This window comes from Andrographis paniculata, unplaced genomic scaffold (assembly GCF_009805555.1).
Source record: "Andrographis paniculata isolate CXL003 unplaced genomic scaffold, ASM980555v1 Contig52END, whole genome shotgun sequence".
In the NCBI taxonomy this organism is placed as follows: domain Eukaryota; kingdom Viridiplantae; phylum Streptophyta; class Magnoliopsida; order Lamiales; family Acanthaceae; genus Andrographis; species Andrographis paniculata.
This window is the reverse complement of record NW_026137587.1, coordinates 6002181-6028583: the sequence shown is the minus strand read 5'-3', so window position 1 is coordinate 6028583 and position 26403 is coordinate 6002181. Positions and strand designations below refer to the sequence as shown.

General features: G+C 35.7%; 7 protein-coding genes across 9 annotated transcripts; 4 read left to right on the top strand and 3 right to left on the bottom strand.

The window, feature by feature from the left end:
- Positions 1-1000: 1000 nt before the first annotated feature.
- On the top strand, positions 1001-6379 carry LOC127254512 (protein LIGHT-DEPENDENT SHORT HYPOCOTYLS 10-like). 3 transcript variants are annotated; one of them, XM_051279646.1, is made up of 2 exons: positions 1001-1615; positions 6146-6379. In XM_051279646.1, exon 1 carries the CDS (start codon positions 1097-1099, stop codon positions 1601-1603), a length of 507 nt encoding a protein of 168 aa, XP_051135603.1. In that variant the 5' UTR covers positions 1001-1096; the 3' UTR covers positions 1604-1615; positions 6146-6379. The 3 variants fall into 3 exon arrangements, with proteins under 3 accessions (XP_051135603.1, XP_051135604.1, XP_051135602.1); XM_051279647.1 differs by lacking the exon at positions 6146-6379 and adding an exon at positions 1753-2750; XM_051279645.1 differs by having other exon boundaries at positions 1004-1615; positions 6160-6379.
- A 49-nt stretch (positions 6380-6428) lies between these two features.
- LOC127254511 (trihelix transcription factor ENAP2-like) lies at positions 6429-9161 on the bottom strand. Its single transcript, XM_051279644.1, has 2 exons — positions 7829-9161; positions 6429-6788 (listed from the first exon to the last, which is right to left on the bottom strand). The coding sequence occupies exons 1-2, from the start codon at positions 8748-8750 to the stop codon at positions 6775-6777; spliced, it is 936 nt and encodes a 311-aa protein (XP_051135601.1). The 5' UTR covers positions 8751-9161; the 3' UTR covers positions 6429-6774.
- A 3858-nt stretch (positions 9162-13019) lies between these two features.
- LOC127254696 (abscisic acid receptor PYL11-like) lies at positions 13020-13713 on the top strand. The gene has a single exon (XM_051279944.1). The coding sequence runs from the start codon at positions 13043-13045 to the stop codon at positions 13676-13678; it is 636 nt and encodes a 211-aa protein (XP_051135901.1). The 5' UTR covers positions 13020-13042; the 3' UTR covers positions 13679-13713.
- Positions 13714-17008: 3295 nt separating this feature from the next.
- LOC127254341 (protein DOG1-like 4) lies at positions 17009-18005 on the bottom strand. Its single transcript, XM_051279405.1, has one exon. It carries the CDS (start codon positions 17886-17888, stop codon positions 17202-17204), a length of 687 nt encoding a protein of 228 aa, XP_051135362.1. The 5' UTR covers positions 17889-18005; the 3' UTR covers positions 17009-17201.
- Positions 18006-18431: 426 nt separating this feature from the next.
- Positions 18432-19424, top strand: LOC127254340 (protein DOG1-like 3). The gene has a single exon (XM_051279404.1). It carries the CDS (start codon positions 18569-18571, stop codon positions 19310-19312), a length of 744 nt encoding a protein of 247 aa, XP_051135361.1. The 5' UTR covers positions 18432-18568; the 3' UTR covers positions 19313-19424.
- A 542-nt stretch (positions 19425-19966) lies between these two features.
- On the top strand, positions 19967-21744 carry LOC127254339 (CBL-interacting protein kinase 5-like). The gene has a single exon (XM_051279403.1). It carries the CDS (start codon positions 20340-20342, stop codon positions 21684-21686), a length of 1347 nt encoding a protein of 448 aa, XP_051135360.1. The 5' UTR covers positions 19967-20339; the 3' UTR covers positions 21687-21744.
- A 125-nt stretch (positions 21745-21869) lies between these two features.
- Positions 21870-25529, bottom strand: LOC127254431 (receptor kinase-like protein Xa21). Its single transcript, XM_051279522.1, has 4 exons — positions 24686-25529; positions 24347-24562; positions 22277-24256; positions 21870-22210 (listed from the first exon to the last, which is right to left on the bottom strand). The coding sequence occupies exons 1-4, from the start codon at positions 25527-25529 to the stop codon at positions 21870-21872; spliced, it is 3381 nt and encodes a 1126-aa protein (XP_051135479.1).
- Positions 25530-26403: the final 874 nt, after the last annotated feature.

The following is a 26403-nucleotide window of genomic DNA, read 5'->3' as shown; positions in this document are numbered from 1 at the left end:
AGATGATAGTGAATATCACTCACTCAAAGCATGGTTATGGGAAGGGAAGAGGTTGAGAGGATTGATACAATATTTCTCTCACTACACACTCTTTCAAAACCACTCGCTTACCTTCCCGTTAATCTCGAGTTGTGTTAAGCAACCACAACAGCCATGATTTGACATGCAATTAATTCCTTTTGATACAAACAAGGTATAGTGTTGTATCTAATCACTTTTGACAGCAAGATGACAAATTCAAAATGTTCATTTTATCTTGAGCAGCCACCATTCTAGGAAGGACAAAAGGGCTGCTTGGACAAAAGGGCTGCTTGATTGGACTCCACAAGCGCCGAGTCAAATGTTGCTGCTTTTGGTAACAAACGACCACAGCAGCAGAAAAAAGTTTTGGCAATATGCCAAAAATAGGTGATGGGATTTTTGATCAACTTAACAAATTAAATTTTATAATTTTCTATAGAAATACTTTATTTCTCCTTACAAAAAATATTATATTTAATATTTAAATTATTATTTAAATACAAATAAATTTAAATTTTAAAAGAAATCACCAACTAAGCATATATATTAAAAATAAATAAATAAATATTTAAAATGCTAGTTTATGAAAAGAAATATTTTATGGGATATATGATATTCTAAAATAGCACCGACAAATACTATCCATAGTGATTTTTGAGTTTGGTTTTAAGTTTGAGTTGTCATTTTTTAATTTTAGTATAAAAAATATTTAGATTTAATTAATTAATTTTTTTTTATGAAGAGTTAACCATTATTTAGGTTAGAAATCCAAACCAAACAAACATATATAAGTAAAATAGGTCATAAATTTTCAACATTAAAAAGATTACAAATTTGAAAAGCAATAGATGAGTGAATAAAAAACCAAGAAACTTTGACAATGAATGCTATAGAGAGAGAGAGAGAGAGAGAGAGAGAGAGAGAGAGAGAGAGAGAGAGAGACAGCTACAAAATTAATTAAAATAATAAATTGAATAAAGTAGATACAATACAAAAGGGCCCATAAATTGTTTACTGTACATGAAATGAAATGAAATGATCTCCATCTTTCTCCGATTCCAAATCCAATTCATACATGGACAACGTCGACAATTCCTCCGCCGCCGCGAATCAGCCGCCGCCGCCGCCGCGGCAGCTCAGCCGGTACGAGTCTCAGAAGCGTCGCGACTGGAACACCTTCGGACAGTACCTGAAGAATCAGCGGCCGCCGGTGCCACTTCCCCACTGCAATTCCGGCCACGTCCTCGAATTCCTCCGCTATTTGGACCAGTTCGGGAAGACTAAGGTTCACTTACATAGCTGCGTCTTCTTCGGGCAGCCCGATCCTCCGGCGCCGTGCACCTGCCCGTTGCGCCAGGCCTGGGGCAGCCTCGACGCCCTCATCGGACGCCTCAGAGCCGCCTTCGAGGAGCACGGCGGCTCGCCGGAGACGAACCCCTTTGGCAACGGCGCGATCCGTCTGTTCCTCAGGGAAGTGAAGGATTCTCAGTCTAAGGCAAGAGGAATTGCATTTAAGAAGAAGAAGAAGAAGAAGAAGAGATCACTCAATTATCCATACAAAATGAATTCAAAAATCGAATGATTTCGATATCAGGTACGTAATTAATTAACCAAAAATTTCTCGAATATATTAATCTTGCTTGGAAATATAGTAATTAATTAATTAAACTGAAAGAATTAGTTAGAACATACACACCAAAAGGACAGTATGATTTCGAAACCCTAATATAGGTAGATCGATCAAGAACATCGAGTAGTGAGAAAACCCTAATTTGGAACGAGGTGAAGCACTGTAGAGGGAAATTAAAGGGGTTCGACTTGAAAGGGAGATCTTCTGTGTAGTGTACAGTACTGTTTGTGAATTGACTGAGTTGGATCAATTCGATTTCTCTCTCAAATAATGCAAAACGACACTGTTGATATATATAGTAGTATCAGACTAATTTCTTGTTTCCCTAAACTAAACTAAACTAAACTAAACTATTCCTTCTTTATATATATATATATATATATATCATATCCCACTCGTTTGTTTTTGGGTCTCTCTCTCTCTTTTTTGGGGATTTGGGAAGATCTCCTTGCAGCTGCACCCCCATCCATTCAATGAACTATTCACTGTATTCATCACAAAACTGTGTTCTCTGTGTATGTATAGGTAAGTATATAAAGATGAAGTTTTTATTTGAAAACATGCAAGCCCAGATGGGGTTTAAAGGCTGTTGTTTTAGGGACCCAAAAAACTAGTGAGTGGGGTGGGGTGAAGTGTTTTTTACATGAAATAGTTCTTGCTGACACTACTACTTGGTCCTTGAATTAGTCAATCAGAATCTATCTATCTTATGCTGTTTAGTTTCTTCATCATCAACTCAACTGTGTTTATGTTTTCTCTAATCCAATTTTTGCAAAGAAACTTACTTCAAGACTTGTATGTGTGCATTTGTGTTTATATATGAATTCTATGATCTGTTGATGTTTTACTCAATTGTGTGTCTATATATCTATCTATATATATATATATTATATTTGACAAAAATATTTTCATGGGAATTAAATCTAACTTGCTTAGGTGAATGGTCACACACACACACATATTTTGTGATATCCTTATAAATAATCAAAACTCTTTTTTACTTATATTTTTCAAACGTATTTTTTGTATATTATTAACAAATAGTTTTTCTCTAAATATATATATATTATGGCAAAATTATTATCTATTCGAAAAATCACATGCAACATTCCATTTTATGTTATATTGATATTAGGATGTAAACACTTATATTATGCATATATATATATATATATATTTGTGTGTGTAACTGTATCTAAATGTATAAAACTATAATATATTTTCATGGGATAAGCAATTAATTGCAAACTTTAATATTAATCATTACAATTTTTTTTTTTTTAAAAAAAAGACAAATTAAAGATTGTGTATTAACTTATCCGTAGACAATTAAGGACTTTTATGGGATTAATTAATGTTTATTTATTTTTAAATTAGTTTATCATGGCATATATATATATATATAAATGCATGATATATTTATATTTTAAGGTCACAAGCGATTCTTTTAATTTTTTGTTTATTTTGTATATGGGTGTATCCTTTGCATGTGCATATATATGTAAGTATGCAAATTTTATACATATAATAATTAAATTCAACGAGGGTAAAATTTAAATTCATGAGATATTTTAAAATTTTAGATACTAATGATTAGGAAGAATTACGTAGAATTGCCTCGAAGAGATGTCATGTCACCTTAGCTATCTACTCTAAAGTATTAATTTTTGTTTGTTATTATATTTTAACTATATAAATTATTGGTTATAAATTTATCTTTTAACAATATATACATATTTATTTAATATATCATCATGAATTTTTAACAAAAAGATTGACTTTGTCTATTAATATAAAAAAAATATTAAATTTATTTAACATATAGTATTTTTTTTAGTATCAAGAATTTTTTACTTTCATCTATGGTCAATAAATTATTTATTTTTATTTTTTTAGACTCAAATCATTTTTTTAAAAAAAATCTATCATATAAAATTTCAAAATTAATAATATATTTAAAAATATTATCGATATAATAACTATAAATAGTTAAATATTAGTTTATGTTAATATTTGCAATAATTTAAATCAATATATATTAATTAAATAAAAATAAAATTATTTATAATGTAACCCTAAATAGTAGAATTTTTTTATAAAAATAAATATATAATTAAGATTTTGCTAATATTTCAATGTCATTGATTTTAAATAGTGCGGAATAGTTTAAAAAAAATTTATTTAATTATAATACAAGTAAAAAATAAAGATATTGAAGATGATTTTATTATTTTGCTATTACTTTAACATAGTTACGGACGATAATAATGAAAAATTTATAATTGTTTCCGTTATTTATGTTATGATATTTGATTTTAAAAAGTCACAGAAATTATATCATGACAATATCTGTAATAATTTAAACTGTTGCAAGTATTTTTGTTATTTTTGCCGCAACTTAAAATAGTCAAGAAAAAATTTCGTTACAATTTTTGTGACGAACTAATCAAAAGACACTTAGTTTATAGTTGTTTGTAATCTTTTCTGCAAATATTACTTACGGAATAGTCAAAGCAAAAAGTCGTGACATAAATTTGTCACGAAATTACTTTTCATGACTTCTAATTATCACGGATTAAAATTTGCGACAAATTTTCGCAATTATCCACTTTTTTCCTAGTAGTGAATATAATTTATATTATATATACAAATGACATGACGATTACTGTGCTGATTAAATATATATTAGATATAAATATACAATATATATAATAGAATTAACAATACATATATATTAATATTTTATACCATATATATTTTCGGTTATATTTTCATATGCTATTAACTGTATTTTTATGTGTTGATTAAGATAATCGACAAGATAATAATAAATCCTCAATTTGCAGCTATCCGTGTATATGTATATATATAGATTAAGAGGCCATTTAATGTTTAAATATATAATAGTGAAAAAATAGCAATATGTGTAATTATTATATATTTTTTAAAATGTGAATACATAAATATGCTATTTCTATTCTAAATTTTATGTTATTATTTGATATTTTAAAAAATTTATAGTGTTTCTAAGGGTGTGTCTGTAATGGGATTTTGGATATTTATGTTATGCCTCTTTTTTTTTTCTTTTTTTTTTTAAATTTTTTATACTATATTAAAAATTAATTTTATATTTAAGATATTATAAAAAAATCATTATTTTTATTAAAAATTCAGTCCCAAAATTCAAACCTAAAAAAAACACATCCCTTTATGCATATATCATAATATATATAGTAAAATAATGGGATAAAAAACTCCTCAAAATCGTATCACCTAAAAAAACCATATATAATATATATATATATATATATATTATAACATTTAAATTTGCAATTGTCAGTGCACAAGGTAAATCCTGAGACAAGTGCATTACTCTTAAAAATATAAATATATATACTTATAAATATAATTGATGGTTATATAATTTGTCCATAAGTGATTAATGAATTAAAAGTTTATACTTAACTAGAATTTTGTGTTAAACTTTAAAAATTATATGTTACTTGCAAGAATTCTGAAGTCTGTCTTGAGATAAAAATATTATGGATATCTGTCACATTCAACAATTAAATTAAATGTCTATCACCTCATTGCAAGCCTACCCTTATAGTTAATTCTATATATATAAAATAATTTTTTATATTATCGATATGTTTCTCATATCTAATAATATTAAAAAAAAAACATTTAAAGTAAAAATACAAAACAAACACATTTGTAGCTTGATTGAAATAAATATTTAAAGTCATAAATTGGATTAAAAAGATATAAAAATAATAAATATGCTTAGTGTATTAATTTTTTTTTAGAAAACTGTGTGTGAAAAAAAAATTAGAAAGAACACACTAAATTCATAATACTTTTTAATCAAAATAGTACATTTGTTGTAAAATAAAATATATATATATATATGTATGCATTGTTTTTTTTTTTTTTCCCAATATTAATAATTTCTTGCGACACGGTAATTGTTTCACTAATTGAAGATTCTCTCTTATGATATGTATTCATAGCTTTGTTTTTTTGGTTAAGGATATCATATATGTCTGTGTGTGTATTGGCTCTGAAATTAATCACACTCTAAATTTGCAGTGGAGGAGGTGTTGAAAATATTCTCTGTATTAGTGTAAATTGATTTGATTTATATGTTCTCAATTAAGTCTTTTTGTAGGATTATTGGGTGTGTTTTGCTTATATTTTGAGTATTGCAGATGAACTATATTTATCACAGGTTTGTTTGTTTTAACTATTTATCACAGGTTTGAGATGAATTGATTAAATTTTGATGATATATATATATATATATATATACACATACAAGAATGGTTTGCTAATTATTTCATATGTTATCAATTGTCTTTATATGATACTCACATAAACCAGAGAGTTATATTTTATGTGTTGGGGTAACTGTAACTGCCTAAAATGACTTATCTTGATCCATTACACTGTCCAATTATTACAGAGCAGCTGCTGATTCATGAAAGTTTTGAGGTTTTCTGTTGCAGGAATTGAGTCGAGTTTCTGAAGAAGATCACAAGAAGAGAGCTTGTGAGAATCTGCTATACTTAATTTTCCTACACACACATAATAGAGCTGTGTGTTTGTTTGTAAGAGCCTTTTCTGTGCCTATTTCTCACCTTTAACAAAAATACACACACACACATATATATATATATATATGAACATTTGGAATAATAGAGCTAATTAATGTATGAAAATGGCTTCTTGCTCGCAGTCGTATCCATCTTATGATGCTATGTAATAATTTCATGGCTTCAAAAAACGCCATTGCCATCACCATATAATAAAAACTGCAACTACTCAGGGTGTTTGGCTCATTCGCAATCCCGGCATTAAACCAGTAATGTCTTAGTGTATCATGAATTCAAACATCAGGGGATTTACTGTACTAAACAAACGGCAATCTATGGAACGATCGACTTTTAGAAAAACAGTTATATGAAAAAACAAATAAAAGTTATTGGTACAGAGTGAGGCTGTGAATCTTCTTCCTCCATAGATGGATAATTTCCCGGATTTGAGCTCTTGCTGATAAGAAACCTCCTACTTCTCTCTGGAAGAATAGTTGGACTAAGGTCCCAAAGTTTTAGCCCTCACAGCTACCGATAAATATCTGCAACATCAAAATTAAACCATACATGAGGAAAGGAATTGAAATATAAATGAGGCCGTATAAAAAGCCCTCCACAAATGCAAGAATCCATGGCCACAGTTGCCTGCAATCATCGAGGATCTTCTCTCTAATATATATAAGCATGAAGGTTTAGAATCCAGTCATTCCCCAATCACTGCCTCAGTTCAACTTTAAAAACATTATCAATATATATATATATATATAGAGACCGTCCTCAGCACCACTATTATAATATTACTACATAACTAGATTACTCATACAAAATATTTTTTACAGCATTCATCGCTTAAAACAAGCATTATTCTAAAAACGCACAAAGGCAAGACCAAAACCGACTTTAGCTCTCAATACATGCAACCCAGATGTAGCATAGTGTGTAGAATCATGATGCCAATGCCGAACATAGGGATAAAACAAGTGCAAGATTTTATCACATCAAATTAGAATCATACAGATATGGGCAAGTAAAAATTCAGAAAAATTTAAACAATAGGCACATTTAGCTTATGAAACCAACAATCACATATAGGTAATAAACGAACCCTTTTAACCGATTGAATCCATGATACTATCGAAAGGGTTTAATATTTCATAACATCATGCAATTCTAAATCACCCACTTAAGCCACTTTGCATTACCAAACTGAAGAGAGCAATGCTTGATCTCAAATCATTGATGAACTTTTTATACCCAAGACCTCAACTTTCACCAATCAAGTCTAACATCAAACACCCGAAAAAACACAAGTTCTTAGCATGCAATAGCACCCGGCATTGGGCCCATATACTCCATCCATTGACAATAAGATGAAATTCCCTAATACATATGGTTGGTATACATGAATTTGCTAAAACAAAACATAAACAGAGATCCCAAATGAAGAAGAACTAAGAATCCAACTAAAAAACAAGCACACATTGAGGATAAAGAACATGACATTGTTAAAATAAGGTATATAAAAATGCAATAAATCATTCTCATAATGCCCAATTGAGGAAGCAAAGCATGGCGGCCATACCATCAGAAGATCCAGAACGCTTGGCCTGGTTGATCTTTTCGAACTGGACCTGAGTATCCATAAACCATCGCATCCTCTGAACCTCCAAATCTTTGGTGAACTGCATCCTCTGCTTCTCCAATTCCACCATCTGCCTCTGCTTCATACACTCCACCTTCTCGTATACCTCCCCAAACCTCTCTATGGCCTTGGCCAATCTTTTCATACCTTCCTCCTTTTCATCTTCCTCCTCCACAGCCCTACCCTCGCTTCCATGGGCTTCCTCCCCCGCAGAATCTCCATCGTCGTCCTCTGCATCCGCTTCATCCTCAGCCGCTGCTGCCGCGGCAGCGGCGGCCATTGCAGAGTAATTTCTCTTGAAATACGACTCGTCCACAGCGGGCGAGGGCAGGGGGCGCTTCTGAGGCAAAATCATCGGCGAAAACATTGGGGAATTTAAAGTTCTACGGTACGGCAAGGGTACGGCCATCGGCGGCGATGGCAGGGATAACATCACCGGAGACGGAGAGGACTGCACAGGTGAGGCTGAAGGAGGATGCTTGCTGGGATGCTTGGTGAAATTAGATCCGATCAAAATCTCCAACCGAGAGAAGAATGGCCACGACGAGGTTAGGGTTCCGTTCGATTCGGCGATCTTCGTCATCTCGACCTTGTATTTCTTCTTCAGAGTATCGATCCGGTTCTTGCACTGAACGTCGGTGCGGCGCGTCTTCTTCGTATGGCCGTGACGTGCGTTCACCGCGTCCGCCACATCTTGCCAATCCTTCTGACGGAGATTCCCACGGTTGAGCTCCAAGTACCGGCGACCCCAAACGTCGACGAGCGTCGACGTCGCCTCCTCCGTCCAGCAATCCTCGCGAAACGGCACCTGCCGCGACGACGCCGGCGCCTGAGGAACCGACGATTCCGTCAAATCACCCATCAGGCAAAGCCCTAACCCGCAAAATCAAACCCAATCAATCAAGAAGCGTAAAAAAAACAGAAGGGAAGAAGGGATCAATCGAAAGGAGACAAGGACGGAAAAGGATGAAATGGAGGAAGAAGAAGAAAAGGGTTGGTGGGGGAGATAAAAGCAAGGGGAAGGGGCGGGGGGGTGGGGCGGCGAAGGAGGCGCCGGATGGCGAGAGCGCGTGGGGTTCGGGCGCGTGGGTGGGAGTGTATATCGCCGGGGGCGCGCGTGAAGGCGACGGGCACGGGATTTCGGCAGAAGTCGCATTGGTATCTGCGTTACGTTGCGTCGACGATTGATTCCTTTCCTTTCCTTTGCTAATTTCGGGGAAATCGAAATTTTTGTTAAATTTTTTTTGATTTGGGTTTTTGAATTGCAGAGGAATTAAGGATGGTCATGGTGGTAAGGGTTTGGGCTTTTGGATGGTCGGCCGGAAACAAAAAATGGGCCGATGGCGGGTGGATGATTCTTGTCCGGTGGCCGTCACGTCACTTCAATTGAAAAGACGGTTTTGCCCTCCGGGGAGCTTCTGAACTGAAGGCGATCGCTGTCGTCAAATTGGTCTGTCCGCCAGAAATCGTGACAGAGGAGACGGAGATGATGAGTGGCTGGCAGGCGGCGCCACCCACCGTGGCATCACGTGCGATGACAGATGAGACACAAAACGACAAGAAATCACCCTTTCTTTCTTTTTTATACAAACTCTTGTAAATAATGTAGATATATTTCCTGTAACTCTGAGGATGCGAAAGAATCCTCTCTATTTTATTACAACAGAACATATTATCTTATCTTTTTTTTTTTTTTTGTGCTAATGATAATGTTAGAAAATAAATCAGATATCTTGTTACAACAAAAGTATTTATCTATCGTTTCATTTTCTGTCTTCCACACAATACTCTTTTTGCTATCAAAGCAGGGAAATATATGCGAATTGTCTATTTTTAAAATACTAATATAAATATTTTTATAATTTTTCTTTTAATTTGTACTACGTTCTGATATTATAATTAATATTTAAAAATTAATATATAAAAAATAAATGAAACTTTTAAAGCCGATGATGGAAGTTGTATTATCTTTTATAATTTAAAAGTTTGATGTTGCACGTGTACGCTCTAGGCAAATTTATAGTTGAAATTAATATTTTGCAAACTAGATCCGATTAAACAAATTACATTAGTTGAACCATGTGTGACATATGAACCTAGAGACATCGGGATTGAAACAATGACCTCGTGGTCATAAATTCACTCCCCACATCATTAAATCATCCCATACGGTACTTATTATTATTTGTTATGAAATACGGACCATATACTTACTATTATTCAGGTGTGAGTATGTATTAAATAAATTTCTAACCATGTTAAGAAACACTTTTATTGTATTAAAATAAGCTCAATATGAATTTCATTTTGTAAATATATAGAAAGGAAAACAATAGTAATATACATACATATAATGTATAAACTAAGAAAATCAATTTAATTATATAGTATAAAATTATTTATCATGTTTGATTTGAGTACTTATTGAAAATCTTGAATGTATCTTAATGATTCACTATCAATTTGATTAAAATTAATTTAATTAAATTTCGAGACATTAGGCTTTAGTCATCTCTATTTTATCAAAAAAAAAAAAAAAAAAAAAAAAACAACCTATTTAACATCAAACACTGAGAAATTGACCCTCTCATGTCACCCAAAACAATTGATTAATATATATTTATTAATCTCAATTACGCAAAATTAGTTATGTCCAAACAAGTGTAAACTTACATCACCTCAGAACTATGCCTATATTTAATAGACAATAAAAAAAAAGTAAAAATAAAAACAAAAACAAAAGACCAATATAATTATTTTGTATGAAAAAAGTATTATTTATCATATATCATATCATATCATATATATATATCATATATATATATATATAAAAGAGCTCAAACGTGGACTCCATTTTTATATAAAATTATGTAATTCTATAATCTCATAATTTTGAAATTTTTTGATTTTTTTTAATTACAGTTTTTTAATTTTTATTCTTAGATTTAAAATTTATTATTATTTTTAATTATCAAAATAAATGATAGATGGGTGTGAATGACAGTTTTAAAATAGTGAGACTGTGATTTCAATGTCAGCGGAGGAAAACTGATTATTTTTTATTTTTTATTTTTCGTTCAGCACCATTCATCTACTGTTGCCAGAAGAAAGAAGAGAAGACATACGAGCAAAGGTAATGGGGCTAAAAAGTGAGAATAAGAATATTGAAATTTATTATCATTGATGCTGCTATTTTTTGATAATTTTTTTATTGATAATATTAAATTGTTTTGCTTCAACGTACATTATAATTGTAAGTTTAATATTTCTTTCATTGTATTAAAATATAAAATTTTATTTTATACAAAATTTAATTAATATTATATTATTTATTGAAAACAAATAGTATTTAAACTATTTAAATACATATTTTATTTTTTTTAATTATATAGTATATTAATTTTTATTTTAGAAACACTAATATTATCACACGAAAAAAAATGCAGTTCTCCGTTATAATAAAAAAAAATATAATATTTTTTTAATAATTATCATGATATAATATTTATATTTTATATGCATTTACAATCATGGTATTATATATAATTATATTTAGTAAGTATAATTTTATTTTTACATAATTTAATTTATATTACATATTTTATTTTAAATATATAAAGAAAATCATAATTTTTATCATTAGATATTCAATTTGAATTATTTAAATTATATTATTTTTTTAAAAAAATTATTTTATTGTTATTTATTTTATTATTATTATTTTATTATAAAATATTATGATTTTTAAATTTATTAAAATATTTAAAAATAAATATAAAATTAATAAAAAAAATTATAATAATTTATTTTGAAATAAATGATATGGAGTAATTTTTTTCATTAATTACATAAAATATCAAATCTATTAATTATTTAAATTAAAAATAAAAACTAAATTGGTTTGAATCAACGAGCGGCACGCTGTTTGTTGCATGCATAAAGCCACATGTAAAGAATCAATATGAGCCACCAAAAACTCATCAATGTCCTTTGTTTGTACATTACTATTTTAAGGACATTGAATGAATTAGGACTACAAAACAAATTTGATCACAGAAAATAAAGCAGGACTCACGTTTACAGAAGAAGTCCCAGGACCTCCACACCTTATATATCCACTGAATTTATACATGGTTTGAATCCAAGTGGTGCCGGAGTCCCGGGGGCTCCCCAGACAAACTACTCCTTTCCGGAAATGACCGTCGTCACCAGCCAATGCCGCAAAAGCAAAAGATCTGCTGATGACTGAGCAAATCCGATTAGCATCGTGGAATGCATCAACTTCATTAATTTAGGTTCTCATCACATAAGCATTTTAAAATTTTTTTATAATATTAATTTATAATTTTTTTTATAACTCAAATTTATTACTACATCCGTCCACGTACAAACAAAACACTTATTTTTGAGTGTGAGTAAGAATATTTATAAAAAAAAAATAGGTATTTAATGAAATGTTTAATTGGACGTCCCAAAATAGTTGGAGGAGTATTATTTTTCTTTTATTTTATTATTATTTTGGCAAGTTAACAAATCAATATATTTAATATTTATTTACAACAAATATTACTAATTTTGTTAGTTTTTTATTTTTATTTTTAATTAATTTTTCTTATTTGATTTTTTTATTTTAATTTTTAACTAAATTCTAAAAAATATCTCCAACTACGTATCAAACCGTCTAATTTAATTTGTTTCATATTTCTATTTCTGTCTATTCTATACAATTTGTCTTTTTTTTTTAAAAAAAATAAATATAATTATAAACTTTAATCATATTTTAAAATTCATAATTTATATATATTTTTTACTTTAATTTTAATTTATAATTATTTTTATTAAATTATAATTATTCTTATTAATATATTTTTTAAATACTTACTAATTAAATAATATCTAAAACTTTGTATTTGAGCTAAATCGGACAATTTAGCTTGGCCGGAATGAGGTGTACTCATATTTTTCTTAATATGTATCGATCCGAGTGAACTAATTTTAGCTAGAGAAAGAAGTAATATTTTTTAAAAAAATTAAATTCAGTATATTTATTTATTATTAATAATTTGGTTCAAAAAATTTTAAAATTTAAGAAATCTCAACAGAACTCTAATCGATGGATTCTGTGAATAAATTCCACCTCTAAATATAGCTAAAATGAATGTTTGGAGGTCACAGCTAGCCATGGCGGCTATACGTATATATATACACATACGTATAGAGATAGAATTATGCAGAGATACGGCGACTGTAGGTGTAAAAATGCAGAACCGTAGGGAATCAACTGTAGAGAAAATGAAGTCACTGTACCACAGCCACGCCGTGTGCCGGAACCAGTGCAGCTCCACGGTGGTCCAGACGATCGACGCGCCGCTGGCGGTGGTGTGGTCGGTGGTGCGGAAGTTCGAGGATCCGCAGGGGTACAAGCAGTTCGTGAAGGCGTGCGAAATGGTGTCGGGAGACGGCGGCGCCGGGAGCGTGAGGGAGCTGACGGTGGTGTCGGGAATGCCGGCGGGGAGGAGCACGGAGAGGCTGGATCGACTGGACGATGAGATGCACGTGATGGAGTATAGTATCATCGGCGGGGATCATAAGCTTGTGAACTACCAGGCGACGACGACGGTGCACGAGGAGGACGGCGGCGGAGGAGGAGGAGGGACGGTGGTGATGGAGTCGTATGTGGTGGATATTCCGGCGGATAGCTGTGGAGAGGACACGTGTCTCTTTGCTGATACTATAATTCGATACAATCTCAAGTCTTTGGCTAACATTATCAAGAAAATGGCTAATTAGATTATTATTATTATTATTATTAGTGGGTATTTTGCTTTTTTTTTTTTTTTTTTTTTGCACACTTCTATATTTCGTTCTGTTTTAATTTGTTATTTTGGAATAGAATAAATAAAAATATCACATGTATGTTATTTTTTAGTTTTTTGCACACTTCTTTACTATGCTTTACATATTCTACTATTGAGACATACAATTTTTATGATATTCTTTTCTTTTAATAACTTATTTTTAATTAGGTCAAATTAAAATATCATGAGTGTGAATATGAATGTGATGACATTTATTCACACAATTAGGAACTTTATTGTTGGTACTTGACGTTGAGAGATTCAATGGAGCTTTTTCAATGCATCGGATTCAGTCCATAAGACAAGTCCAAGTCAAACGTGTCCTCGTATGCGTGATATATGTCATAGTGTGTGTAACTATGTTTCATTATTAGGAGTTTTTGGTTATGGATTTTTCACTGGTCGAAATGAAGCATGTGTATTATATATATATATATATATATGTATGTATATATGTTTCTTAGGAAGATTTTTGTCTAAGTATTTTATTATTCAATGAGAAAAATCAGCCTATTTTTCCGTTTTTTCGATAGTATTATGCTAGGTGAGAGTTGACAATCTCAAATATCTATTTCACTTTGTGAAAAGTTAAAATATCATGGTGTAATAAATTAAGTTATTTCTTTGTTCTCTTTTATTAGAGGAATTTTCGTAGTAAAATTAGATCATATATTAAATAAAAAAATTTGAGAAATTTTTGTCTATTACATTGGGTTTGAACCTGATCGAAGCTGCTGAAGATTTGAAGTAAAAATGATATATTGAAGGAGTTTTTGTTGTCTGTTGTATCAACAAATTATTGATTGTTTGTTTGGTACAAAGGGGTTCTAAGAAGAATTGAAGGAGGAAACGGTGGAACTGTCTACACTTCGTCCCATCTCAAAACACATTCAATTGAGGTTGAGCTTATGCACGCTTGCCTTGACGAGGGAAGATGCATGTGTATGTGATAAAAAAACTCATTTTAGATTGTGTGTGGTTGGAGAATTACGGAGTTTGTGCAAAGAGTTTTTGTATCTTGTTTCTGTCTTGCTCATAGTAGAATTTTTCTGGGTCGGTACCTTAAACATAGGCCGGTTGATGGCCAATCTGGATCAACACCAACTTTAGACTGTGTGCTTGGTTGGAGACTTGTGGAATTTGTATAAGAAGTTTTTATATTTTTTTTTCTAACTTGTTCTAGTGAAATTTTCTTGGGTTGGTGCCCATAAACATAGGTTGGTTGAGATTCAAACTGAATCAACAAACGTTGTGTACTGTTTATTTCATTTTATTTTGCACACAGCACTCTATAATTTGTTTGTTATCCAAATCACAAGCACCGAACACAATAAAACTTCCGTTTTTGTATTACATTCTTTTGCATTATTCATTGATGTTCACAAGCACCGAGCACAACAAAACTTCCATTTTTGTATTACATTCTTTTGCATTATTCATTGGTGTTTAGAATTAAGTTTTAAGATGTTTGAAATACATCATGTGAAATTACTATATTATTTCCTTTTAGTTTGTCATTCTAAGTTTGATCAAATTAAATATTACATATTTGTGACGATATTTTTTTTAGGCACTCACAATGATTCTTTTTTTTTTTTTTTATATATAATTTTATTTTACATATTTATGTATTCTAAATTTCACATAAAAAGTTAAAACTTGTAGAAAATGAATGGAAACGACGGTGAAACTCAAATTCGACATTTATGACTTTAATATTATGTTAAAAGATTTAAATGATCGTGTTACCTAAAAATTTAAATTTATAGAGATACAATTCATTATTTTATTTATTTACATACGAAAATTAACCAACAATTATTATTTTTTAATTTATTATTTTAGATTTTATCTACTTGAAATATCAAAGCATGCATATATATATATATATATTATACCATGTTTTACTGTACCTGATCATATAATACATACTTTGGTCATATCATATAATCATGCTTAGTTATTTTGAATAAAATAAAAACTATAAATTTGATATTATCAAATCAAAATTTATTTTGATATCATCTCTTTGTAACTTCTAAACTCTATTTTACATCTGTCTGTTTATGTTATTATTTTTTGTTTAATTTGTTATTTTGAGTAACTTTAAAATTTTGATTTGATACCATTTACATGTAATTTTTGTATTCCCTTTTAACTTTTTATTTTGGAAAAAATTATATATTATATTTGATATCATCTACTTGTAACTTCTATACTCTATTTATCTTATTATTATTATTTTAATTTGTTATTTTGAACCACATCAAATTTTAAAATTGATATCATCTAATTGTAACTTTTGTACTTTGTTTTACCTATATGTTTAATTTAAGATTCCTATTTAATTAATATTTTGAATCATATCATATTATCTACTTGTAATTTATGTATTATATTCATGTAATTATTATTATTATTTTAATTTGTTGTCTTGAATCAGATTAAATTTTAGATTTGATATCATTAACTGTAACTTTAATTCTTGTACTCTGTTTTACCTATCTGTTCATGTCACTCTGTTTTGTCTAATCTGTTGTTTATGTTATGATTTCATTTTAATTTGTTATTTTGAATCATATCATATTATCTACTGTTAACTTCAGTACTCTGTTTATGCCATTAATTTATTATTTTGAATCAGATCATATTATCTACTGATAATTTATGTACTTTGTTTATGTGATTAGTTTGTTATTTTGAATCAGATCATATTATCTACTTGTGATTTCTGTATTCTGTTTATGTTATTATTTTCTTTTAATTTGTTATTTTGAATCAGATCATATTATCTAATTGTGATTTCTGCATTCTGTTTATGTTATTATTTTCTTTTAAATTGTTATTTTGAATCAAATAAAAATTTAAATTTGATATCATCTAATTATAACTGTTGTACTCTGTTTGTTTTACCAATCTTTACTCTGTTTTACCAGTTTGTACATACTATTGATCCTTTTAATTTGTTATTTTGAATCATATCATATCATTTTCTTGTAACTTCTATACTATATGTTAGTTGCCTATGTATGCTATTATTATCTTGTAACTTGTTATATTGAATCAAAGTACATTTTAGGGTTTGATATCTTCTAGTTGTAAATTCATGTGAATAAACTTCTTTCATTTTGTTGCTCTTGGTATAGATTTGCCTCACCAATCTTCCTTGTTCACTCACTTTGTTTCAACAAGCACACAATCACACACACATATATATATATATATAGATTCAAACCTAGCAACAATGTACCAGAATTAACAGTAGATCAACGAAGAAAGGAACATGTTATTACATCGACAACAAAGACAGATCACAAGCAGACGATAGATCACAAACAGACGACAGATAGATTGATAGATAGATAGATGTCATGACGATGACTGATCTCAAACAACATTACTCGAAATCGAAACCCTAGAGACAAAGACACAACCACAGTTCATATACTCGTCAGTCACGGAAGAGTCGTCGTCTTCATCGTCATTCCAAGCTTCCTGATCCTGACATGGATCACCGCCATGGAAGCCAAGAACACGACGCACTGGACAGGGCTCAAAGCATCCATAACCCCTTTCAGCGTCTTCATCCTCACGCAGTCCGCCATTCTCATTACCCTCTCCATCCCCTCCGCCACCCCCTTCACCGCCTCCACTTCCCCTTCCCCCACGCGCCGCCGCATCAGATCCACCATCTTCCGCCCCGCCACCGCCACCTGCTGCCTCTCCATCTCCCTCTCCACTCTATCCTCCTCCACCTTCACTTTCAACCTCAGCGCTTCGATCTTTTTCCCTTGCTCCTCAGTCACTCCCGCCACCGACTTCGCCACCCGGAACGCCGTCGACGGCTTCCAACCGGTGACCCACTGGTACGCATTTTCCATAGGGGTCAGCCACACCGGCGCGTAGAACGCCAGCACATCCTCACGCGCCGCCGCCCATTTGAAGGAGTAGTACTCCTTGTGGTGTGCAGTTAGCTTGTCCACCATCGCCTGGTAATCCACCTGATTATTTGAAGTCCGCCGGTACGCCATCGCCAGGACCTGCAGGAATTGCTCCAGCTGATCCATCCATTTCGCGTAGAACTCTGAGAATTTCTCCTCAGTTAGGGTTTTCGATGGTGGGGAGGAGGAGGAGGACGACATTTTGGAGAAATGAGGAGAAACAAAAACAAACACCGATTTGGTTTCTCAAAGTTCAAAATTGCTTTGACTGGACGCTCTGGTGAGTGACGATTTCCATGGGAGGTCATGTCGATGCGCAGATGCAGATGCAGGCAACACCTCCATGGACGTGTCGCGGGGAGGACACAGGTGTCTTCCCACGTGGAGGATACCTGACTATTCACTCTTCCCTACTCCCGGGATCTTGAATCCAATTCAATCTACTCTATTGATGACGGTGTAGATTTCTCGGGACTTCTGCTCCCTGGAGTTCTAGTAAATCACTCACGCCGCCTGATCCATTTTCAATTTAGTGGGCCGGCCCAATGAATATAGCCCATTGAATAGAGGGCCGGGTTTCGTGGGTCGGGTGGAACCCGATTCGGGCTAGTTGATAACGACAAAATAGCGGAAATAAAAAAATATCCTTAACATTATAATAATTTATTCATTTTGTGTCGGTTAAGGTTCAATGAACAGTGCTAAAATTCACCACATTTCTGCCGTTTAATTCTGTGTCCAAATTCTTTTTATAATTGTGCATAAAAACGTGAGATAAGAGTGAACAGATTGGATGAGCATGGCTTGAACGAGGACATCGTCTAATTGTCTCTCTCTCCTCTCTCTCTTTCTCTCTCTAGCTCTCTCTTTGCTGGGCTGGAATGGCGACGAGTGATCAAAACAGGGAGGCCTGTTTGTACCAGGAGTGGATGAAGCTGCAAGAGCAGGAGCTGACGGAGCTGAGCCGGGTAATAAATGGCTCCGCCGGAGATGCAGAATCAAGGGAGCTGATCGGGAAGATCATGAGCCATTTCCGGGAGTACATCCAGGAGCGGAGCCGGATGGCGCGAGCCGACGTGTCGCCGTACTTCGCGCCGACCTGGTGCACCTCCCTGGAGCGGTCGGTGCTCTGGATCGGCGGCTGCCGGCCGTCGTCGTATGTCCGGCTGATTTACGCGCTCTGCGGCCTGGAGATAGAGTCGCAGCTGTCGGAGTTCCTCCGGGGAGTCAGGATTGGGAATTTGGGGGAGCTGTCGGCGAGGCAGGTGGCGATGGTGGACGAATTGCAGAGCCGGACGATTCGGGAGGAGCGGAAGCTGTCGGGCCAGCTGGCGAGCCTGCAGGAGGACGTGCTGGATCAGCCGCTGGCGGCGATCGCCTTGGCGGAGCGGCGGACCGCCGCCGCCGGCGACCTGGAGGAGGCGCTGGATAGGCACGGCAGTGCCATGGCGGGGATTTTGGAGGAAGCAGATCGGCTGAGGCTGAATGTTCTTAAGGAGATGATAGGGATTCTCACGCCGCCGCAGGCGGTGGACTTCCTGGCGGCGGGGAAGAAGCTCCGGTTGTCCGTACGCGAATGGGGCCGGAAGAGGGATCTCGAGCATGGAAGGGGTTGTCCTTATTAGATAGATTACTACAAGTGATTATGTATAAAGAGGCATTAGCATTATATATATATGTATGTGCTTAGTTTGGTTCTGTGTAAGATTTAATTAATTGTAGTATGGGTTTGTATTACTTGTTTGCTTAATCGAACAGTATTGTATGTGTTTAGTGAAAAAAAGTAGAATCTTTAGGTGTTGCACAGATTCTTGATTTGAGGTCTAATGTCTCCACCGTTGGATGACGTGGGGTCCCTTCCATGGACGGTGTGTATCAATTTCTGAGATGAGATGGGCTCAAAGAATTACAAGTCATGCACAAGATTTCAACAAAAAGTCTTGCAAAGAGCTTTGAGAAGGTTGCTTGGGTTGTGCTCCCAATAAAGTTAACTCCCTTGTCTTGTAGCCAGCCCTAAAGAATTTGGCTTAGTTTAGACAGTCTTAAAAAAACATCGGTTGGTTGTTTGTTTGTTTCTCTATTCTGTCGGAAAGCAAAATGGGATAGACATGAGTCGACTTGTCGTCTATGTCTGTATACATTGGGAAATACCAAGAGTAAGGTTTGGATCACGACTATGAACAGCCATACTATCAATCAAATTTGGTATTGTTAACTAATACGTTATTGAAATACCTAAATTTAGAACCACTCAAATACATCATCACACAATGATTGTTATGTTACAAACCAAGATTTTTTATAAGTTGCTATACAAAACCGTTTTAGGCCACAAAGTTAGGTCCTCCATTGACGTTTAGGGTATGAATTGCGATGACTGATCATCATCCACACCAATTTCCGACACAAATCGAAATCTTGCCCCCCACCCATTTCTATATATTTTCAAATGCACAGTATTTCCGGAGATATTGGAGATCATATCTATTTCCTTACCCGACTTGGGATTTCTTCGAAAGATTAATTTCCTCGGAGGAGACGAAGTGTCCTGACCTTGCCTTTAAGGCAAGGTTGGTTTTCTCACATCCCTGTTAGTCGTTGTGAGTTTAGAAAAAGAACGAAAAGCTTTTGAAGATTTCTGATTTTTAAAAAATGGAGAAGAAAGGGAACATTCTGATGCAGAAATACGAGGTCGGAAAACTGATCGGACAAGGGTCGTTCGCGAAGGTCCACCACGCCCGCGACGTGAAGACAGGCCGGAGCGTGGCGATCAAGATCATCGACAAGGAGAAGATCGAAAAAGTGGGATTGATGGATCAAATCAAGCGGGAGATCTCTGTGATGCGTCTGGTACAGCATCCCAACGTTGTCCAGCTCTACGAGGTAATGGCGAGCAAGTCCAAGATCTACTTCGCCATGGAATACGTCCGCGGCGGCGAGCTCTTCAACAAGGTTGCCAAAGGTCGGCTCAAGGAGGACGCCGCCCGCCGCTACTTCCAGCAGCTGATCGCCGCCGTCGACTACTGCCACAGCCGCGGAGTCTACCACCGCGACCTGAAGCCGGAGAATCTCCTCCTCGACGAGTCCGGCAACCTCAAAGTCTCCGATTTCGGCCTCTCCGCCATCGTCGAGTCCAAACGCCACGACGGCCTGCTGCACACCACGTGCGGCACGCCGGCGTACGTGGCGCCGGAGGTTATCAACAACCGTGGCTACGATGGCGAGAAGGCCGACATTTGGTCCTGTGGTGTTATTCTCTACGTCCTCCTCGCGGGATTTCTTCCATTTCAAGATCCCAATTTGATGGAAATGTACAGAAAGATTTGCAGAGGGGATTTCAAATGCCCCCAATGGTTCCCTCCAGAAGTCCGGAAGCTTCTTTCAAGAATCCTCGATCCCAATTCATCTTCTAGAATAACCGTGGCCAAGCTCATGGCGAATCCCTGGTTCAAAAAGGGGTTCCGGCCGTCGAATTTAATCAAATCCGGACAGGGACAGGGGAGTACTTCTTCCTCGGACATTGTCCAGGAGGAGGAAGGAGTCGAGCAAGAGCCAGCTCCGGCGAAGCTGAATGCATTTGATCTGATATCCCTATCGTCCGGTTTTGACCTGTCGGGATTGTTCGAGGACGATCATCAAAATTCGAAGCGGGAGGCGTGGTTCACGACTCAGAAGTCACCTGACGCGGTGGTGTCGAAGCTGGAGGAGCTGGCGACGACGCAGAGTTTCAGGATCAAGAAGAAAGACGGAGGGCGGGTGAAGATGCAGGGGAGCAAAGAGGGTCGGAAAGGGCAGCTCGCCATTGACGCGGAGATATTCGAGGTTGCGCCGTCGCTGCACATGGTGGAGGTGAAGAAAACTGCCGGCGACACCATGGAGTACCTCAAGTTCTGCGATCAGGGACTCCGGCCTACGCTCAAGGATGTAGTGTGGCATTGGCAGGGGAGCGCCGAGGATTTGTGCCCGCAGGCTATACAAGAAGAGTGTGTGCCTAATTGATCTATAGTTTTAGATATGTGTGTATATAATTACAGGCCAATGTGCCTATGGTTCTTCATTGTATCATCTTGTGAATGCTTTAGTGTTAGTGAATACATCTTGTAGGAGCTTCTAGAAGTTCTTGGAGCAAGACATTTATCCTTACCTTTCGATAAAAAAACTACTGCCCGAATCCGAGCTACTTCAGTGCAAGAAATGACGCTTTATCCTCTGAAGCTCTGCTAGAGCTTCTTTTACGTTGATTCTGTCACCGGGCAATTCATTCGCGCACTTCAGAGCCAGTACCAATACACTTGACGCGCAATGCAAGTTCTTGTCCAAATGTGCCGGCTCAAGATGCAATAAGTTGGGATCCACGACACAAATTGGTGATTCAGGAAGTAAGCTTTCAACCCAATGTTTTAAACTCAAGTCTACATCAAACATTTCATCGCTCGGCTTCTTTCTGGTGAAGGTTTCCATCAACAGGATGCCGAAGCTATAAACATCCGACTTTGTGGAAACTAGCCCCTCGGAACCATACTCTGCAACAAAATGGGCGCTAATTAGATGTATATAGACGATTAAAATGGTTAAAGAAGTAGATTCACCTGGAGCAATGTAGCCTAATGTTGCAAGGGTGTTAGTATGCGCGACGCTCTCCCCCTCGGCCAACAATTTAGCAATCCCAAAGTCACTTACACGAGCAACCATTTCCTCATCGAGCAAGACATTGCTAGGCTTCAAGTCGCGATGAATGATGGGATTAGAGTAGCCATGGTGAAGGTATTCTAATGCTGAGGCGACATCGATCATTATGTCCAGTCTTTGCTGGACATGTAGGGAGTAGTTGTGGGAATATAGCCATTTTTCAAGGCTTCCCTTGGGCATATACTCGAGGATCAACGCCTTGAAATCTTCACTTGAGCAGCTGCCATGGACTTTGTTTAGATTTCTGTGGCGAACACCGCGCAATACTTGGCATTCCACGTCGAAGCTCCTGAAAGAGGCTTCTGATTGCAGATTAAACACCTTTACAGCCAACACATTCCCGGAACTAAACGTGCCTTTATAGACAGCTCCAAAACTCCCGGCGCCTAGGAAATTACTTTCGTGGAAGTTCTCAGTTGCTTGCAGGAGTTCAAAGTAGGAAATTCTCTTCGGCACAATGGGAATCAAGGCTTGAGTTTTATCTTCCATATTTTCTTTTCTTTTGTATCTCCTTATGAAGATAAAAGCGACACCCGTGATAGACACAATCACCCCTGTAAGAATAAAGAGCACGACGCGCACCCTTCTCATTTTCGATCCATGCTTGATTAAGCATGGAGGGACTTCAAACCTTGAACTTCCACATAATGCCTTATTTGCTTTGAAGGACTCAATGGTGAAGTTTTGAAACGGGCCGCCAGAAGGAATTTCGCCCGTCAAAGAATTGAACGACACATTAAAGTAGTTGAGGCTCTTAAGTGCCTGCAAGGATGTTGGGATCGATCCGGAGAGTTTGTTGTAAGACAGCTCAAGACCTTCTAAACTGACTATGCTCCCAATGGACTCAGGAATAGTACCTTGAAAATTGTTATTGCCCAATGAAAGGAGAATTAAATTCGACAACTTTCCAACTGTGGTTGGGATATGTCCGGAGAACTGGTTCATCGATAAATTGATATTCACGATGGCCTTTAAACTACTTATCTCTGGAGGTAAAGATCCACTCAAGGAATTCGAGGACATGTCAAGCTCAATCAAATTTTCTAGCTGCCAAATGCTTGATGGTATACTTGAAGTCAGCATGTTGAAGTTGAGATCAAGAAGCTGTAGAAGTCTTGCATTTCCCAAACAGCCGGGAATAGGACCGGTAAACTGATTGCGATCCAAGCGCAACTCGATCAAGCTTTGCAAATCACAGAGGCTCTCTGGAATAGAACCTCTCAAGCTGTTTTCAAACATAAACAATCCTTGGAGCTTCTGCAAATTCTTCCATGAATGTGGAATGTTGCCGGTCAGCTTGTTGCTGTTTAAAGAAAGTATCGACAAATTGGTTAAGTTGCCAATTTCTGCAGGAAGAGGCCCCTTGATATTACAATTATAGGCATAAAGTCTCTGCAAAGAGGAAGTTAGATTTCCTATAGCGGTAGGAATGACACCATCAAGGGGATTATTTGCAAAGGCCAGATCACTCAAAAACCTGCAACCTGACAATGAAGTGATGAAGCTCAACTCCTGAGACCTTAAATTATTGTTGGCGAAACGAAGGCGCTCCAAAAGCCTTAGCTTTCCAAGGGAATGAGGTACTAAACCTGTGAATTTGTTGTTCAATATAGAGATGAGCCTGAGTCTAGAACAGTTGGATATGGAGTCAGGTATAGCTCCGCTAAGATTGTTTTCGTCGAGGAAAAGTTCTTCAAGAGCTGGTAGACCATTACCAAGACTTGTTGGAAGAGTTCCAATCAGACTGTTGGAAGTGAAGGCTAGAGTTTGCAGAGTCGATGTGTTAAAAATTCCTCGTGGAATCGAACCAGTGAAGCTATTAGACTCTAATGACAAACTTTTTAGTTGGTAAAGATGGCCTAGTTCTTCAGGCAAATCTCCTGCAAGATTAGAAGAGTGGTAAGCATTAAAAATTTTAATGAGTTAGTTGTGTTTTCAGTTCTTTCATTTTGGTGGCTCAAGTCACACACCTGTGAGGCCGTTGTGCGAGAGATTGATGTCTGAGAGCATTGTAGCATTTCCTACTTCTCGTGGCAGCGGCCCGGTCAAATTATTAAACGTAAGATGCAGAAATTGCAAGGAAGGAATGGTGAAAATATTGCCTGGGATTAGACCTGTAATCCGACTGCTTTCAATGCCTAACTCTTGCAAGTTTTGAAGATTGCCGATGTCCGGTGGGATAACACCTATCAAATGATCAGAAGTTCAACATTAAAAAACTCAAAAACAGAACACATATTAATCATCATTTCTTTTTTTCTTGAAATATAAAAGCTTGGATATGAAAATGGAATTTGATATGAACTAACCTTCTAACATATTATTTCCCAAGTATAAAGTCTGAAGATGTTGTAGCTTGCCAAATTCTGCTGGTATCTGTCCATGAAAGAGGTTGTACGAAAGAGACAAACGACGAAGTTGCGAACAATTAGATATACTCGAAGGAATCTCGCCACTTAGATGATTGGAAGACAGACTAATCCTGGCAAGAACAGGAAGGTTGTCACACATGTGAGTTGGTATATTGCCAGTGAGTTCATTTGATGTAAAAAGCATCGTATTCGCCATTGTCAGGTTAAATATTCCAGGTGGAATAGGGCCTGAGAGATTATTGAAATGCACGCCGAACCTCTGTATGCTACGAAGGCTCCCTAACTCTTCTGGAATAGTTCCATGCAGAGAATTGTAAGAGAGATCAAGATATTGGACATTTGATAAGTTGGAAATGGTGATCGGGATGAAACCAGAAAAGCTGTTATTACTTAGAGACAGGTATTCCAGTTTATGTAACAAGCCAAGCCAGGATGGAATCATTCCAGTAAAGCTGTTAGCCTCTAGAGAAATGTTTTTCAGCCGATGTAGGCGAGACAGCTCCGGAGGCAAATTGCAACAAAAATGGTTGTACCTGATGTCAAGGTAAACAAGGAAAGAAAGGTTTCCTAGCTCTGGGGGGATGACGCCGGTGATTCCCATGTTAGATATATTCAATGCAGCTACTCTATGATGGCGAGAACTGCAGGTGACTCCGATCCAAGTGCAGGGAGAGCTTGACATGGTCCAGTTGCTTGTGATTATTCCATAGGGGTCTAATGTGATGTGATTCTTGAGGGAAAGGAGAGCAGACCGGTCGGTGGCGAGGCTGGTAAAGCTCATGGACAGACATGGCTTGTTATGATTCAATAGATGTAAGAATATTGCAAGTGTGAAAATGCAACAAGAAGTTGAGATCTTCATGTTTGTACTAACATTGAGGGATGTGTATGATGAAAAACAAGAAAATGTATAGAGCATTTGAATCTTTATTTTTTATATAATAGAAATAACAGAAGCATTGCATTAATAATTAAGCTTTTCCGGCCAAGTTGACATATGCAATGGCTCTGCCTCTAACTTTGTTTAATGTATGTATTCTGATGACTAAGTCACAGTTATGAGTTTGAATCAGTCAGATCTGCAGACAAGAGTATTTTGATACAATTGAATTTTAAAATGATCATCAGCCAGAATAATATTTTTGGAATAGTACAGTTTTTCCGACTGAATTCTATCAATCTTTTTTTTTTTTTTTTGATCGGAAAGATCAGGAATTTTAGATATAAATAATGAATAAATAGTAGATACAAAATACTCCGGGCATCCCCGAGAGATCAACCAAGGTAAGGCCTAGACATGCAAATAACGAAATTAAGGTCTGCACGCAGGCAGAGATGGACAAAAGAATCAGAGGATTCTATCGTGTAGTAAAGGTCAAAAATGGGAGAGCCCCAATCTGTGTTCCAGCAGATTAATTACAAAATATTTGCAATAATATATGGAAGATGTAGGCACTCGATCCCCGTAAAATCTGGTGTGTAAAGAAGCTGGTTTTCCAATTTGTAGCAGCAAAAACTGAGCAGCTGCACTCAGATGCACTTTCCTGTCGATTCAAGCAAAATCTGGTGCAAATAGAAATCTGATTACCAATTTGTAGCAGCAAAACACCGAGCAGCTGATCTCGAGTGCACTTTCCAGTGGCCAGCTTCAGATG

Bases quoted from the DNA above. Each gene is read 5' to 3' on its own strand.
- LOC127254512 (XM_051279646.1), top strand. From the start codon at position 1,097: ATGGACAACGTCGACAATTCCTCCGCCGCCGCGAATCAGCCGCCGCCG.
- LOC127254511 (XM_051279644.1), bottom strand. From the start codon at position 8,750: ATGGGTGATTTGACGGAATCGTCGGTTCCTCAGGCGCCGGCGTCGTCG.
- LOC127254696 (XM_051279944.1), top strand. From the start codon at position 13,043: ATGAATGTTTGGAGGTCACAGCTAGCCATGGCGGCTATACGTATATAT.
- LOC127254341 (XM_051279405.1), bottom strand. From the start codon at position 17,888: ATGTCGTCCTCCTCCTCCTCCCCACCATCGAAAACCCTAACTGAGGAG.
- LOC127254340 (XM_051279404.1), top strand. From the start codon at position 18,569: ATGGCGACGAGTGATCAAAACAGGGAGGCCTGTTTGTACCAGGAGTGG.
- LOC127254339 (XM_051279403.1), top strand. From the start codon at position 20,340: ATGGAGAAGAAAGGGAACATTCTGATGCAGAAATACGAGGTCGGAAAA.
- LOC127254431 (XM_051279522.1), bottom strand. From the start codon at position 25,529: ATGAGCTTTACCAGCCTCGCCACCGACCGGTCTGCTCTCCTTTCCCTC. The intron at 24,257-24,346 runs GTGTGTGACTTG...CTAATCTTGCAG, and splicing joins CTCGCACAACGGCCTCACAG to GAGATTTGCCTGAAGAACTA. The intron at 22,211-22,276 runs GTGAATCTACTT...ATTTTGTTGCAG, and splicing joins ATTAGGCTACATTGCTCCAG to AGTATGGTTCCGAGGGGCTA.